The 16,831-nt window shown below is 40.2% G+C and overlaps 1 protein-coding gene across 6 annotated transcripts in view; it reads right to left on the bottom strand.

The window, feature by feature from the left end:
* Positions 1 to 16,831, bottom strand: part of R3HDM1 (R3H domain containing 1) — a 77,823-nt gene that overhangs the window by 42,035 nt on the left and 18,957 nt on the right. For all 6 annotated transcript variants that reach the window (XM_063400969.1, XM_063400970.1, XM_063400974.1 and 3 more), the window contains exons 2-3: positions 7,788 to 7,996; positions 6,735 to 6,945 (exon numbers count right to left, since the gene is read on the bottom strand). In XM_063400969.1, coding sequence (XP_063257039.1) covers positions 6,735 to 6,905 — 171 coding nt within the window. In that variant the 5' untranslated portion in view covers positions 6,906 to 6,945; positions 7,788 to 7,996. The remainder of the gene's footprint in view (positions 1 to 6,734; positions 6,946 to 7,787; positions 7,997 to 16,831) is intronic.

Genomic DNA, 16,831 nt, shown 5'->3' with positions numbered 1-16,831 from the left:
ACGGGCAGATCTGGGAAAGGAACAGCAGGTGCTTTGGGCTGACGGATTCGGCACTCTCCCACTTTCATCAGGCTTGTCCTTGATTTCCCTTCTTCATTTATCAACAATGGATATCAGAGCACTTGTACAAGAACCAAGCATTATCCTTGTTCAGTGGCATCCAAGCAGTTTACTCTCCCAGCCAGCTCCTACACTTTCAATTCTTGCTTCCTAATTTCCTTGGCAACATGACATATTTTTATAAATTTCTTCCTATTCCTGAAACCTACCTGGAGAAATGATATTAAAAAAAGGAAAGCACTGCCTCTACCAAGGGAACAGATAACAGATGATGACCTATCAGAAGCAGCTTAAAACACATGGGGTTATTTTCTTTCATCTTGGGACCTATACAAGTATATTTTAAAATGGGCTACTGATCTTTTCTTTCCTTTCATTTAGTAATTTACTATGACTTAATATGCTTTTTCTCCTCCCAGAGCCATTTTAGTAACTTATTATGCAATAATTTGCTTTTTCCTCCCAAAGCCCTTCTTCTATTACGATTGTTCCTTAAAAAAATTACCAGGCTTTTACTACAGCATGCACAGCTGAAAGGTACATTTGAATCAACAAAAACATTTAATGATTTGTTAACTGAATAGTTAAAACTAACTCAACCCTCAGTGCCAGCAGCACAAGAATAGAAACATTTAGAGTGGCATCACACAATTTAAGTACTGGTTTCCCTGGAGAACTAAAACTGGTGAACAGACAAGCTTTTAAAAGAACTGGTTTTAGAAAGCGCAGGTCTAATATTTGTAAGGAGAAATTAACATCAGTAATGCAATTTCAAATGTTATTTAATGGACAATATTTCCTCCTGTGAAAAGGACACTGAATAGATTCTCCATGGGAAAACATGAATGCAGCTCTCCCTGCCTTAGCTCACGTGAGATGTCTGTCAAGTGCCTGAACTTCTTAGCAGGACACAGAACATCGCTAAAAAGAAACCTCACCTACAGCAAAGAGCTCTACCATGTAAAGGCAGAACTGCTTTTTCTCTCGTTCTCCTCATGTCTATTTTGGATGTTGCATCAGCTTAGCTGAGGAGCAGCAGAAGGGGAGCTCATTTAAGCTCATTTCACTATGTAACAGAATTTTAAATAGCTGCACTGAAAACTAACTGAACTCACCACCAGCTTTTTAAAGGAAGCTTGCTGAGATTTTGAGCAGCAAAGACAGTTCAAATGCTTCCATTCCTGGAACCATTCAGAGTCTGAGTTTTGCTGTTTCCATACCTGGAACCACACGGAGACTTTGAATTTTTGTTACGTGCAAAATATGTTTTCCTTTCCATCATCTCCTCTGAAAGCATTCCTTGCATTCTAAAAGCTGGCACTGCATATCCCTGACAAAGTTACTGTTACACCAAGCTACTAAATGTCAAAAACTGGGTGGTTTCCCAAGCTCCTATCAGTTACTCCAGCCTCAATCACCTTAGGTGTGTTCAAATGAAATAGTGCAAATTTTAAGTCACATCAGGACTGTCACTGGAGTCCTCAGTTCACTGTCATGAGGCAAAAGAGTCTATAATCAGGCAATTGTTTATCCTTTGCAAAATTTTGCAAGCTTTGAAGCCACTACATAAGCCAAAAGAATATATGAAAGCAAACACCCCAGATCCAGATTTGATAGGGCACAAGAGGGAATTCAACCTAGTTATACAGGACATTGAGCTACTGCTCACTAATTAGATACATCACATATATTCAGGTATTTTTAAGAGTGATTTGAAAACAAAAGAGAGGAAATGGTTGCTGGGACTAAACACCAACAATATTGGGGAGAGGTGGGGGTCACTATAGGAGGGAGGTTTTCCCTCAGAGATGAGACAAGCACAGCTCCACCCATCATATCCAAGCTTCTCATCTACAAGCAGCTGCCCTGTCCAACACTCCTGTGGTGGCTGTGGATTCCTGGCTGTCCTGCCTGACTTTATGGATGTCAAAACACAAAATCCCAGCCCCCAAGACCCAGCTGTGAGCAGGAAGCACCACACCCACGTCAGGTGAGAAGCACTGGAAAAAGGAACTGCAGGGACAGCTCAGGTGATGTGCAAGGTTTAGCCTAGCAGTACAAACCCAAACTCCTCTGACACCACCAGCAAGTGCACTCTCAGAACTTGAAGATGGGTGGGTATAATCAGTGATCCCTTTCTTGGACAACACCACACTGACAGAGGATGACAGCACTTCCACTGGAAGTAGGTAGCCAATGCACACTGTAGCTGTTAATGCACATTTTCTCTCTTTTCAGGCCCATGAATTTTATCTCTGTCCTAATTTCTCTGCATTTACTAAGTTTTGCTCCTACAGAACATAATTATGTTCCCCATTTTTGAAAAAAATTTCTAGCTAATTTAGAATATGCAATCCTTGGTGAGTGCAAATTAGGTAATTTCTTTATATTTGCAGCTCTCAAAGACTTTTACTGCCTTAAGAAAACACTGTGTTAATGAAAGCCCTATTTATAGTCATTATGGGCAGGATTTCAAGACTGCGTTTAAAAGCAAGTATTCCAAATAATTGTATAATGAAAATAATGATTAGGTTCTTGCCTTAGATAAAATCCCACCAACACAACTTTTAAGAACAACTACTATGCTACACTTCCAACTGTAAAATAAAAAGGGAAGAAAGCATTTATCAAAAACATATAAATAGCCAGGTTTTCAGTAGGAGTATTTGCCTACTTTATTTTTTCCTAAGTACCTCACCAGATCACGTATGCCAAATGCAAAGTAAAGATCTGGAGCTGTTACATCCCCTCCCCTATCATCACTGTGCTGTCTAAACAAGCTGCATAAAAACAGGTCAGGCACAAGATGGCAAACTCAGACGTGTGAAAGGTTTTGTGAGAAGGGGCTCTATTTCTGAAGCACCATTTGGGCATTTCTGAGGATAGGCACAACATGACAAACCTGAACAAAGAGTGTTCTAAGGACATTCAGTTTTTTACCTTCCTGCAAATTAGGTCTCAATTTTAAACCCAGTCAAGTGCTGCAGTCCCAAGAACCATGGACAGCTTTGGAATGCTGAGGGAAGGAACAGTGTGGTCCATGGTTACTTGCTGTCCTGCACTAGTGAGCAGTGACAGCAATTTTCCATGACACAATAGAGGATGACTGATGGAAAAATAGTTTCACCCTTCCACATGGAGGCAGCTCAAGAATAAGACAATCTGCCCAATCATTTATCTATTCAAAAGTATTATATCACATATTTTGGAGACAAGGACAGGTAAATCCTGACAGAACAAACAGCTGGGGAGGAGGCAAAGAAAGGCTTCAGAGAACTTCAGTTGTGAAACAGAAAGAAAAGCTCAAGGCTTGTGCTAGTATGGAAGGAAGCTACTTGTAGAAAGAGAGATGTCAATTTGCTAGGTAAAAAATTATCTAATTGCCCCAAAGGACAAGGATATCTGCTCAATTAGCATAAAAAAATTCAGAATTACACTCAGTTAACACGTTTGCCTTGCCTTTATCATACAGCAGATTGGTACAACCCTGCACTCATGGCAGGAGGCTTTTTTGGGTTTTAAAAAAGAAGTCTTCCTAATAATAAACATAAGGGACTATCTTGCAGGATGAATCCAGGATCTTTAATTTGTGCAGCTCTGTCCTTAGAGTAGATGACACCGCCTGTCTCACCACCCAGAGACAGAGGCTGTAATACAGACCCTGTATTCCAGCTAATTCTGAATTCATCTGTTGTCACCTGGCCTGGATGAGATGAACAGGTGGGAGACAACAGTGACTGGTGAACCAAAACCCTTTTGATCACAAAACCCACCACAGTGCTGATGTGCACACGACTTCTGTGAATGTACTTTTTGTAACAGTGCCTCTTGTCTCCAGTGCCATTTAAATGACACTTCAACCTCACTGCAAATATGCAATTTAGAATGTTCTCTGTATCACTAACACTACTTTTGCTTAAAGCAATTGGGAGTGCTGGCCATGCTCTTTAATTAGGTATTTTCCTCATTCACATTGTACCTCCAACTGCAGACACAGCAGCCAATCAGTTATTAATGCACAACCTCCAAATAATCTGGAATTTACAACCACAGTTATATTTCAAAATATATCCATCAGTTTCTGAATTGTGCAGTTCCAGAAACATGCCTGAATTCAACCCATGTCAAGTTTAGGCAGAGGAAAAATCACAGCCTGTTTCTTCCTTGGCTGTAAAGAAGTCAAAAATGAAGTGATACTGAGGAATGTGACTGTGGTTTATCAGCAGGTACCAAACCTATTCTGCCACCAGGGAGGAGAGCCAAACCCAACCCCCCCGCCTAACCCATCCTCTGATGCACTAAACAGAAGCACACAACAAATTCCAGTAAATTTCTGCTAGTCTTTTTTAACATTTCTCAGCAATTCTTTACTCTTTTTCCCACCATCACAGTAACATTTAATCTGCATTTAATGACAAGTACTATGTCCACTGAAATTTCATCAATCCATTTGTTAAAAACTTGCTGACTGCTACTGTTCCACAAGAGGTTTTTTTACTATGGACAACCCCAAATTTTTGTTTTGTATTTTAGCATAAAACATGCTTTAAATTAGCAATATGAGACATATATATTTGCGCTGGCAGCCTCCACAGCACCAGTGACATTCACTTCTGCTGATTTCAGGTGTTGCAAGGGGCTAGCTCACAGCAGACAGGTTCCATTTGGTAACTGTCTGTCTTCCTGCCACTCTGGAGATGTGCATGCTCAGCCCCAGTTTTTAATTAAACTGCTCCTGGAACAGCAATGCTCTGGTTCTGATGGAGACTCCTGGCCACCACAGTGAAAGCACTGACAGCAGAGCTGTTCCCATCCAACAGCCTTCACCACACAGTGTCCAGTTCATTGTGTGGATGTGAGATGATCATTTCAGCCACCAGCTCTTGCTCCTGAACAAGCACAGAGCAAGCAATGAACCCCTGCCAACCCGAGCCTCTGGCAGCACTGGCAGGTTCATTCCTCTGCACTCTGACGAGACAGCAGCAGTTGTTTGCAGGAAGGCTCATTTCTTATTTGCCACTTGAGTCTCATAGACATTTCCACACTAAAATACCTTAAATGAGAAAATGTGAATGAGATTTTTCCAAATTACTGAACCGTATGAAAATAACTAAACCGTAGATTAATTTTTAAGGCTCACTACTAGAATATTCCATTAATTAAAGAAAATACCAGCTCAGCTGTAATATCTCCCAGCTTTTCAGCAGCAGTTATTTCTCGTGTTACAGGAGAAGTATTTCATTTCAAGGATTTATTTTTTCCATAAAATTATCTATTTACACTGATGCCAGCCTTAATAAAGCCAGCAGATATTAAAGTGTAAAACTATTGTTATTGCAGTGGTCTACAAGATTTATCTGGAAGCAATTTAACACAGCAGATAAAGCTTACTTCACTCAGTGGAATACTGAATTGTTAGTCTTGAACAAAACTACTCCCCAAAGAACCTTTTACTCAAATCTCAATAACAAGAATCTAATAAGCTACTGTCCTGTTTTTGCAACCCACAAGAGATCCCTAAGATCCCAATCAGGATTTCCATTAAAAAATTGTTTAGTGTTAACTCACAGACAAAATTCCTATAGACAACTATAGCTTTTGCCAAACACAAACTTTTACAAATCTGGCCTGTTCTGTAGGTTGTGGCAGAAATTTTCAGTTGCTTTCCTGAACTGCTCCCCTCATGTGAGCTGCTTCCAGTCCTCAGCCAGGAGTGAGCTCTCTTGTCCCACACCTAAATCTCAGAGGTACTAAATCTGCTGCCACAGATTCCTAACCCCTCCTTATCAGTGTGTTCTCCATTGACACAAGGTATTTTCACACTATTTGCTTTGCCTCCTTCTCACTTGCAATGTGATGCCACGACTTCCTCACAGGAACCTCACTTCTCCCACCTGCACAAGCCCCATTTATACGTCTCAGCTTTTCAGTGTGTGCACAAGGAAGTGCCTCAGCTTTCCTGCCTAAAAGGCAAAGCTGTCAGGCAGTGAGATCAGAGAAGGGAGGTGCAGGGAGCATGTGCTGCCCACCAAGGCAGGCTGATGCTCCTCAGCTCACTCTGCAGGTGCCTGGGGCAGCACCCAGAGCTGCTGGCCTCAGGAGCTCTGCACCCTCTGGCTCCTGGGATTTGGATCACCTACAGCAGATGACTTCAGCCTTGTGCTGAACAGCTCTGCTGGAAAATCTACACCTGAGCCACCTGTAAAGTGCAACAGCTCCAGAGTGCAGAACAGTCACCAGGCAGGCCCAGCTGAGCTGCAGCACCCTGTTCAAAGCAGCAACACTCAGCACACACAGCCCAGCTCCAAACTCTGTCAGGACTCAGCAGCAGCAAAAGCCAGCCTGGGTTTGTTCCTTTTCTGCTACAATGAAAGGCTTCACATATGCACTCAGGGAAACACAGACATGGGCAAATTCTCTGCTTCCCAGCAAAATCATCTCCTTCAAAGGATTAAAAATGACTGAGTCATATTTACATGAGTATAAACAAAGAAGTGGGGCAAAGGAGGAGAGAGGAAGCAATAATCATCATATTTGCTTCCCTAAAACCAGCCAAGTTTTCCTCACTGTACCAAAGAAACATATAAGAGAAGGATCAAGAGAATGGAGAACAAGACACAAACTTGATATTTAACATGATATACTATTGAAAAATGAAGTGAAAAGCTTCTTACCGGCATATTGTTTTTGTTATCAGGACAATTTTCATCCTTTTCCACTTGAATCTGTTCCTGACTTCCTGATTTTTTTAGGTTTTCAACTGGCTCTGTATCTTTAAATTCAGCTTCTGAACCCTTCATTGCATCAGTTTCATCTTTTACAGTGAGAATATCAGACATCCTCATTAGAAAAGGTTATTTTAAAATTCTACAAGAAATATGGAACCTTTAGGACAAAGAAAAAGTGAATTATTGAGTAATTTAAAATTAATTAAAAATCCACCCATACCTAAACATCTACCCAAAATAAACATGATTTTGCTGCAAAAAGAATCCCCCCTCTGCTATGACACTTTTTGCTGTCTTGTATTAGAGGGAGTGATTTCTGTTTAACCACCTTTATCAGTGGCCTGGAACAGCAGATATCTACACAAACAAGAATTAAGAGCTACATTCTTGGATAACACTCATAGATTTTCTCTTCTACATTTTAAAAATAAACACCTGAACATTCAGATACTCCAAATCAAACTAGGCTCCAACAGAAACCAGGCAAGATTTTCTCAAAGGAAAAGAAAATTACATATAGATTTATTTCAAAAGGGTTGAAAGTAAATAGATGAATCATAATGCCCCAAGTGTGCAAACATTCATAAACTTCATGAACTTTTAAAGTTTCCCTGTTGACAGGTAATAACTGAACAACTTTTGAATACAGGAATTATCTTACCTAAAAACTGAGCAAAACTAGTCTTAATAAAATTAAGCAGTCTCTCAAAAACAACAAAGAAGAAAGAAAGAAAGAATTTGGTAATTAGGATAATAACCATGATCACCAAATACCATTTAAAATACTATATAAAGATAACTAGTGATTAACCCCAAATTTTCCATGGGAAGTAAGAAACACAACTCCTTGTCATTACTCAGCTACTGTGAGATATAAAACCAAGGATTTTCCATTTCCTACAAGAAACAAAGAGTAAGATCTGAATGCCTAAACTCCTTCATAAGAAACAAATAACAATCCAGTAATGTTATGGAAAAGCTGAGTGTTTGATTCAGTACCTGATATGTCCTAGAGTTTGGGGATTGCGGTCTCCCACAAAAATAAAATAGAATAATCCGAAGATCCCTTTCCCAGTTGTCAGCCAAGATGTCAGTTGTGATGAACCATCTGGAATCTGGCAGGAGGAGTCCCATGTCCTTATCCCCAGTGTAGAGTCCTGGACAGAACTATTTGGTCTTGAATCAGCAAGAACATCCCTTTTGAATGCCTGAAAATCAACAGAGGAAATGCTTTATACTTTTATTTGCTGTGGGCGGGGAGATGGAACATGACATCTAAAAACTTAAATAGTCGTTTTAAGGAAAAAAAACCCCAGCAAAAAGAAAGAAGAAATCAGCATTTGTCATATCCATCCTGCTCGCTCTGCCTAGCAGCAGTAACAGTTTCATTGGCCGTCCAAGACATTTCTGCATTACAGGGTTAACAAGTAGTCATAATAAACATTTTGTTGGCATTCCTCAAACTCTGGTTCTATAAACAAGCAGGTATCTTTCCAAGGAGCCTGGAATATGCAGCCCAGTAGGTGTGGAGGAGTAACAGGCCATGAAAGCTGGCAATCCACTGTCAGCAGAACAGCGTTTTTCTCTTTGTTGGAGTTAATCGTGAGCAGAATCCATAAGACACATTTTGGGCAACTGGAATTCCAGAATATGGCTTTACTTTATTCAAGAAAATAATTGCCCTGGAATGAGGATTTACACATTTTTGCAAAACTCATGATTTTCCATCTTCCCTCTTTTTCACACTGGAGAAATAAGTAACAGCACCAGCCCCAAGGAAGCATGTGAGGTCCAGGCCAGAGCTCTAAGAGCAAAGCCAGTGGAGCCCTGAGAACACCTTGTGGAGCTGACATAAGATTTATTAAGAAGCTCAGAACCTTTCCAGTAAACAAAACTTGAACAGAGATGCTGTTTCACTTTGTTGACTGACATGATTTGTACATTATTTAGATAAATGTTAAAAAACATTACAGGCTGAAGACAGCAACAACCAAAACCCCAAACATTTACATCCAGTTGCAAATATAACACTGTAAAGTAAGTGTAATTTAATCACTACTCCCTACACAAATCACAAACATAGTAATGATAATTAACATTTTCAAGTTTTTCTTTAATTCTATCAAATACACTAAGAGCTCCTTTCCCTTTGCAACACCATTTCAAAAACACATATCAGCATACCCAGTTCCAAAACACATTCTGCAAATATCCTTCCTTGCCTAGGTCAATCCAGGAAACTGATGCACAAGAAAAGTCCTTACATTTCCTACGACAAACTAAGTGCAAATTAGTTTGTAACTTGTTCTGAACAGATTTTTCCCTGCAGATAGATTTAAAGCTTGCAGATTTGGTGCTATGTATTCTACAGTCAGAGAGACAGAACTCAGGAAAAGCTGTGGAGCTCCAATTCACACGAAAAAATATCTCAATTTTGGGTTCATAGAATGGAGCTATTTTGAGTCAACTGGAATCACCATATGTGCATCTGTGAGTAAATGCCAAACCCTGTGCTTCACACTAGCAGCAAAACACACAGAATAGAAAGATGAATCTGCTTACCTGATTATTTTTTAATAATACCAGCCATAGATTCATTGAGATGGGTAATGCAACATTGTGTTTGTGATCCATAACTGTGAGTTTAAGTATGTGGATAACATGCCATCCCTGCAGTTTCCTCCAATTGAGCAAATTTTCATAGCTGAGATAATTTGGTTCTAGTTTCTAGACTTCCACAGATGATTAAAAAATGATGTAAGGAATTTTATGTGCTGCAGACTGAGTGGGGGAGCAAATCACAGCCCATCCTTCTGAATCCCACCTCTTTGACCTCCCCATACAGCTGGATGTTAATTTCTGGTGTCCCAGGTAGGACAGGTAAAAAGAGGAAAAAAAAGCAGGAAGGCAGTGCTTAGGAACTCCTCTGTCCTTTGGGGGAGAAAATAGGGTCTGGTAAGAAAACTAATTGAAACAAAATCCTAGCACTGGCTTTAGACCAGATTGCAATGCAGACCAACATATTATCTGCAGATTTCAATAGGAGGGACACAAATGGGGTTCTGCCCTAAAATTATCTAAACAGTTGAAAGGACTGAATATATTAGAGGCAGAGCATTACCTGGGTTTGCAACTAAAAGCTCAAACAGCTCAAACACGTCTCATGAAAGAAAACCTACCAATTCTAGTATCTTTTATAGGTGACGAAAATAGACACCTACTTCAGTAGATGGGAAATAAAAGGACTTGCATGTAAGAGTAGAGGATAAAATGTCATACCTGTGTTCTTCACCCCCAGGACTGCTGTCCCCATCTAAATACTCAGTACTGAAATGTACCTTCTTCATCACATTAGCAACATTATAGCCCAATAATCATCCTGAAGTCTGCTAACCCTCTCTCTGACAAGTGCTCACCACTTTGTCTATGCAACTACTCTCCCTTTTCAGAGGGAAAAGTTACTATCAGCTGTGAGATGGATGTCCAGTACTGCACAGACATGAGCTTTGCACTCAGCAGATCAGAAAATCAGTCAGTGCTGTGCTCTTACTGTTTTCTTATGCACAGCCTAGAGGATAAGCCATAAAAACCCCCAATAGATGAAGCAAAATCATTCCTGAGTTTTATGATGGCAGCCTCTTGAATCTTGATACAAGACAAATCACTGGGTCCCTCATTTCAGGTTCTGACTTGAAAATTACCACATGTAAACCCATTAAACTGACTTGTAATGAGCAGAGATATTTCTGGGAATAAGACCTACTCAACTTAATCCAATTTCCCTAAGAGGCATCAAGAGTTCCAACTCCTTCTTGATGGCAGTGTAGATGGAGGTAGGAAGCTTTGCACTGCCCATGACACAAGAAATCCATTCTTTTCTTTTAAAAAGAAGGTAAAAGACAGAAGGTGATTTTTTTTCTTTAATTGCTGATATCATTGTTGTCAAAAGACCCCAGGAATGGCTGTCAAAATAACTTGTATCAATCAAATTCACAGCAGAAAATTGGATTAGAGAGGTGGGGGTGAAAAAAAATCTACATTCAACACGCAAAGCGGAGACACTGTCCGTGGAAAGGTAACATGAAAATTTCTTTCTTAAACAAGCTTCTGTTGATGTATAAATCAGCAGAACTCCTGCTATCAACAAACACTGGCCTCTTCCCACAACTTCCACAGCAGCTTTGTACAGAAACTCCCTCCACAGCTCAAGTGGAAGAACCACTGGATGTATCCTACAAAGTCTGGGAAAAGCTTTGCCTTACCCCTGACATAACACTGGTACAAACCTTTCTTGGATGTGGAAGTGCTTAATTTTTTTTGAGAAAAGTCAGGATCTCTCCTAGGAAAATGGATCTTTGACGATTCATATAAGAGACCTGCACAACAAGAGCTTTATCCAGCTGTTTTTCACCTCAATTATACAAACAAATCTGTATTAACATCATAACCTCAGGGTTCTGTGACTAGAGCTCTCTCCACCAACTGAAAACACTCAGTTACATACATTTCTTTGTTAGGATCAAAGAGGAAAATGTTTATACCTTAAGCAGAAAGGTATCAATCAAATTTATCTTGATAAAAACTGTGGGTATAACTAAAAGAATTACTGCATCCAGCTACTGCTGAATCCCTGCGGACCACTACCTACACACAGCTCTTGGTAACAATTAATTTTGGCAAGTCAGACTGATGTTCTAGACACCCAAATCAAGGGAGAACTCATAAAGGGGAGCTCCTGCTTCTTCCTTCTGCTCCCTATGAGCTGTGGTGGTGCACAGGCCATTTATGGGAGCCCTGGGCAGCAGGAACAAAGCCCCAGAGGAACAGCAGCAGCTGTACAGCTCCTTCTGCAGGGGTGACTTTCAGCTCTGCTTCAGCAGGTCCAGTCAGGGGATTTCAACGGCACCAGCCCAACTCAAATAAAGCCACAAGAAGGTGCAGATTAATGTTACTATCTAGTAACTGAGAGCCTCTAGATGAATCCTGAGACAAAAGGTGGGCAACCTGACAAACATCTGTATTTGGAACAAATTAGTCCCTCCTGGGAAACTTCTGTTAAGGCAGAGGTAGGAAAAGGACTGGAGAAAAGTGCCTGAGGTGATAAAGGAGAGAAAAGGAGAAAAAACAAACAAAAGCAACTCCATACAACCTTAAAAATCCTGACTTGGAGAGCAAAGAAAGATTCCAGAGGGAACAACAATTCTGCCCACAAACAGACCAGGCTGCGCTCATGGATGATCCAAGAGCCATAAGCCAGGGTCTGCAATTTTGCTCTCCCTAGTAACTAGTGCCTCAGTGGCTCAGGCTGTTAAAATGTACTACACAGCACCTGTAAAAATGCAGCAGCTGATATTGAGACTGCCATTCATTTAACAGAAAATTCAAAGCAGCTTTGTGGAATTATCAGAAATACAAACTGGAATTATGCAGAGGCAGCTGTTCCCCTTTTCCAGAAAAGTCAACATACTCCTGCTTTCTGCATGTCACCTTATGGCTAAAGTTTGAGACCCATTAAATGACCAAGTAGGGAGCAAAGAGTCCTGGCCTGCCTACTGAACTCTGATATCGTGCAGGTCTGATCTTAGTTAAAACAATTATCAGAAACAAACAAATGAGAAACTGGTTCACTTTTGAAGCATGAATCTAAAAGATTCCCTGGTCTTGTTTACTGGGAAATGCTATACAACTGAATCCATGCTGCAATGATTTAAATACACTTAAATCTAAGATTTATGCTTTTCTTGATGATGCTATTTACACAGATTTTGAAGTTCTACATTAATCAGTTAACAACTACATGCTATTTACTCCATTAGCATTAGAAGATATTTCTTACTTGATTCAATTTACCAAGGTACTTACTAATCAGATTCTCAAAGTAGGAGTATGATAAATCACAATACAAAAGTATAATGTGCAGTTATTCTACCTCTTCCAAAATTAATTAGAGACTGAATGAATCTCACTCTCTGTGCACATTATGTCCCACTACCAAGTGTAGACATCCTTAAAAAATTAACTGGACAGAAACAGAACCAAATGTACCAGAAGCCATTTGCAGACTTTCTCAAGCAAGTTCCCTCCACTTTGGAAGGAAAACCCCCAACCCAATAAAGGCTGTCCCAGGTCTTGCTGTGGTTCACCTTGGTGCAATTCCACACCAGTGATCTGCTCTCCTGTTTCCTGTCCTGCCCTGTGTCAGAGGTGCTGCTCCAGCAGCAGCAGGGCACAGGTTTACCCTCCCTCCCCCTCCCTGCCTCCCTCCAGCCGGGCCTGAGCTGGCAGGGACTGGCACTGCTGGCACTGGGCACGGCTGGGCACCCCTGGGACCAAGGCACCGCCAGCCCTCCTCCCCTCACTGACACAGCCTGCAGAGAGGAAGGGAAGGCAGAGACAGCCTTAGAGCACCAGAACAAACCTGTCAAACTTCCATTCCAGACTACACACCTCAGTGCACAGCGTGTTATCCGGACAACAGTAATGCTGAACATCAGAAACAAAACCCAAAACTTGTCCCCAGTCCTCTTAAATACCTTCTCATCTTTACCAGGACATTTTGCATCTCCCAAACACTATAAAGAGCAATATAGTGTCCTTCTTTTTCACACTGAGGGCCTAAGATAGGACACTACCACTGCTCATAAGACAGTTGACAGGCTTTTAAAGAGGACACCTTTCACAGGAATAGGCATGTGAGAAGCCAAGGTGTATTATTAGCAACTATCCCTCCCCCTCCTTTTATATTTTAAATTCTGAGCAATACTCTAAGGCTCTTTAATCCTGCCTCACCTTCTCCTGTGAGTTCACTCCTGAATGCAATAGAAACACTGAACTGACAGTGACAAAGAATGGCAAGATAATTCCTTCAGGAATGTAGTTGCTTAAATGAGAATAAGATATCTAACAACAAGCAAGACTAGAGCAGTCTTTTATTCTACATATTGATAGGAAACTGCAGTATTCAAATACCTGTGGAAATCAGGAGTTTGTTGTCATTTATTATCCATCAACTCAAAAAACAAAGCTTGAAATGTACCCTGAAAAAACTATGCAATGCTTCTTCAGAGTGCTCTGGGCCCCAGGAGGCTCAGCTGTTCCATTCTGCACAAAGCACTGCCATCCTCCTCTTAGTTCCCTTTCTGCACTTCACTTTTGATACAAACCATCAGAGCCAGGTACATCAAAGGAAGTAAACACCTTTGGTTTCCTCCTGAAAAATGAAAGAGTTCTCTGGATGTAGCTCCTTCTACAGTGGAACATGACAAAGGGGTTCTTGTAAGGTGCTTCCAACTCACTATTAAATTTGGCAGACTACAGGCACTGTGCTTTTCACCAGTTTGGAAAGGAAGAGGTTGGGCATACTAGGATACTACCTAAGGAAAAGAAAATCCCACTACAGTCCTTGTTTTGACTAGAGGAGCCACCCTACATGAAGAACAATGGAAGTCCAAGTTGCAGGGTTTCTGATGAAGTGACAGTTCCAGCATTGAACAATGTGTGGTGGATGAAAACCAGCCTGGCTAACATTCACATACCGTTATTATAAAACACAGCTCTGTGGCGAGGCCACCCTCATTAAGGTAACAAAAATAATCTTAAATGGTTTATATCCTATTTAAAGTTGTAGCTCTATTAGGATCTGTTCTCACTTTTTTTTTGTAGCTTTAAAGAGAGAATGAAAAAAATAATTTCCCTGACAGACTTCAAAACAGTTCACTGAACACTATATTTTATATAATTGTCTCCTGGCAAGCGTCTGCACAGGGTAACATACGTTGGCAGACAAAAGCCATTTCAGCTTGAACACCATTAGAGCATTAACCTTTCCAAAATGCCATACCTCAGAGAGAGCAGAGCATTAGGTTAGTGGAAAATCCATCTGTTGAATGGCTAAGCCTCTCCTCCCCCAAAGAACACGCCTGTCCAAAGGCATGAGGAAAGAACTATTTAGAAATGCTTATGAAATACAGCATGACATCTTTAGTTTTTGCTAGCATAGTTCTGTTGGCTTGGGAGGGGAAAAATGAATGCCCTTCTCACATGACATTGCTGTACCAGCAAAAGCTCTGTAGAAACAACAATGCTGACGAAGATTTTGTTGGCTTAGCTTTCATCATTCAGAGAAACCCAACTGACAGCACAAAAACTCCTCCTGGCTCTTGAGCCGTCTCTAGGGCTGATATCCAGAAAATTCTGTGCCCACGTGCCCACACCAGCAGCCTCCCACAGCTTCCAGCCATTCCATCCTTCCAGCAATCCCCAGAGCTGCCCCTGCTGTCCTCGCCTTGTCCATGCTGCACAGTCACCCATCATCCTTTATCAGCTCCTTTTGACAGCTTGAACATTTTTTTACACAAATTTTTCACTCACTTTTAACTATACCTTTCAAAAGCTTCCAACAATTCTAGGAAATTTGTAATACCACATAGCACAAGTTTTTATCATCATATAATCTGTTTAATATTTATCTGTATCTATTTTATACCTTTAAGTCCTAAAGTCAGGCAGATCACAGGCCCAGATCCAAAGTATCCACCTGTTTTCAACTATCAAATAGCAAGTTTTCTTATTACAAGCAATCCTTAAAAAGTGAAGAAGAATCATCTGTTATTACATCATTCTCTGAAGCCTCATTTCTAGTGTGAAGGCCTTAAAATGGAGTAAGAAGAAGAACAAAATGCTTTTTTTGTGTCAATTGGAAATCAATAGTTTGGGAAAAAAATAATTGTTTTCACTTTATGAGGCTGTCGATACTTGCTAAAGGTCAGAGGTTTTATGGTACAATAAAGTATAAGTACAGCTTGAGCTGGTTACAGTTGCTTTAAAATACTTTTAAATAAAAAATTGGAAACTTGTTTTATATTACCCAAATGTAAACTAACCAAAGGTATCTTCAAGAATCTTTAAAGCTCAGCATTGATTAATTTTGGTATGTTAGAAACAGTACAGAAGTATGAGAACATAAATATTTTAAGTTCAGATGACGTAAAAAACTCTTGCTACTCAAAACACTCCATAGAAAACACGTAAGATCAAATGAAGTCATGCCATCTACAAGGCCCCAGATGATGCAGTAGCAAACAAAAACCTCAAAATAGTCAAAGATTGATTTTTTCCCCCAGTTATTTTAAGTAAATGAACTGAAGCATTGCCTGTGACTATTTCCAGTGGAGAACCTCCAAACAGCAGCTTCCTCAAAAGACACAAATCCCCATTTCATTTGGAAAACAGCCATCGACAACTGCACACAGCAGCTAACAATTTTCTGTACATTAATCAGGTTTCATCCTTAGAATATCTAAGCTAACACTTCTCCATCATATTTCCATCAGTAACATGAAGAAGTGCCTCTAAAATTGACACAAATTTCAACAGTGGACGGTAAGAACAAACTCCTGGAGTTACCAGGCCAGGTTAAAGATTTTGTTGAGGGCCCTAAGATATTGGAGATTACATAAAAGACTTAGTTTTTAAAAAACTTAAGAAGGAAAAGCTCCAACTCTAACAGGGCCTTTCTTTCCATCTTATACCAAAATTCACTAACTTGATAAACTACTGTACCATTATGGCCTTTCTCTGCATAAATTAAAGACAAAAATCACCAAAGCAAACAAGAGAAAATGACAAAACGTTCCCCGGGGCACTATCAATGCTCTCACCTCTGTCCTGTTGCCACAGCTTCACAAACACCACACCACCATACACACAAATGTCATCTGGCTGCTTCAAAAGCTGGTGATTACAAACATCAGCTAAAAACAAATCAGAATTTCAAAACAGTCTACCCTACAAACTTTAGTAGCAGTGTGGTTTTGCTTAATTTCTAACAAAACCACAGCAGGCCTGATGTCAGCAGTTCTGATAGTGCAGAAACTTGATAAAAATTAAATGACTGATCTGCATGGAATCAAATGTCATCAATTTAACAGCCATCCCAGATTAATTCTTATCTCAACAAAAAGACATTTAGTCCACAACACAAGACAGTCATCAACTGCATAGGAAAAAAAAAACATTTTCACATAGCCTACTATAAATACTGT

Source organism: Prinia subflava, chromosome 6 (assembly GCF_021018805.1).
Source record: "Prinia subflava isolate CZ2003 ecotype Zambia chromosome 6, Cam_Psub_1.2, whole genome shotgun sequence".
Lineage (NCBI taxonomy): Eukaryota > Metazoa > Chordata > Aves > Passeriformes > Cisticolidae > Prinia > Prinia subflava.
The sequence above is the reverse complement of the archived record's forward strand: the minus strand, read 5'-3'. Positions and strand labels throughout refer to the sequence as shown.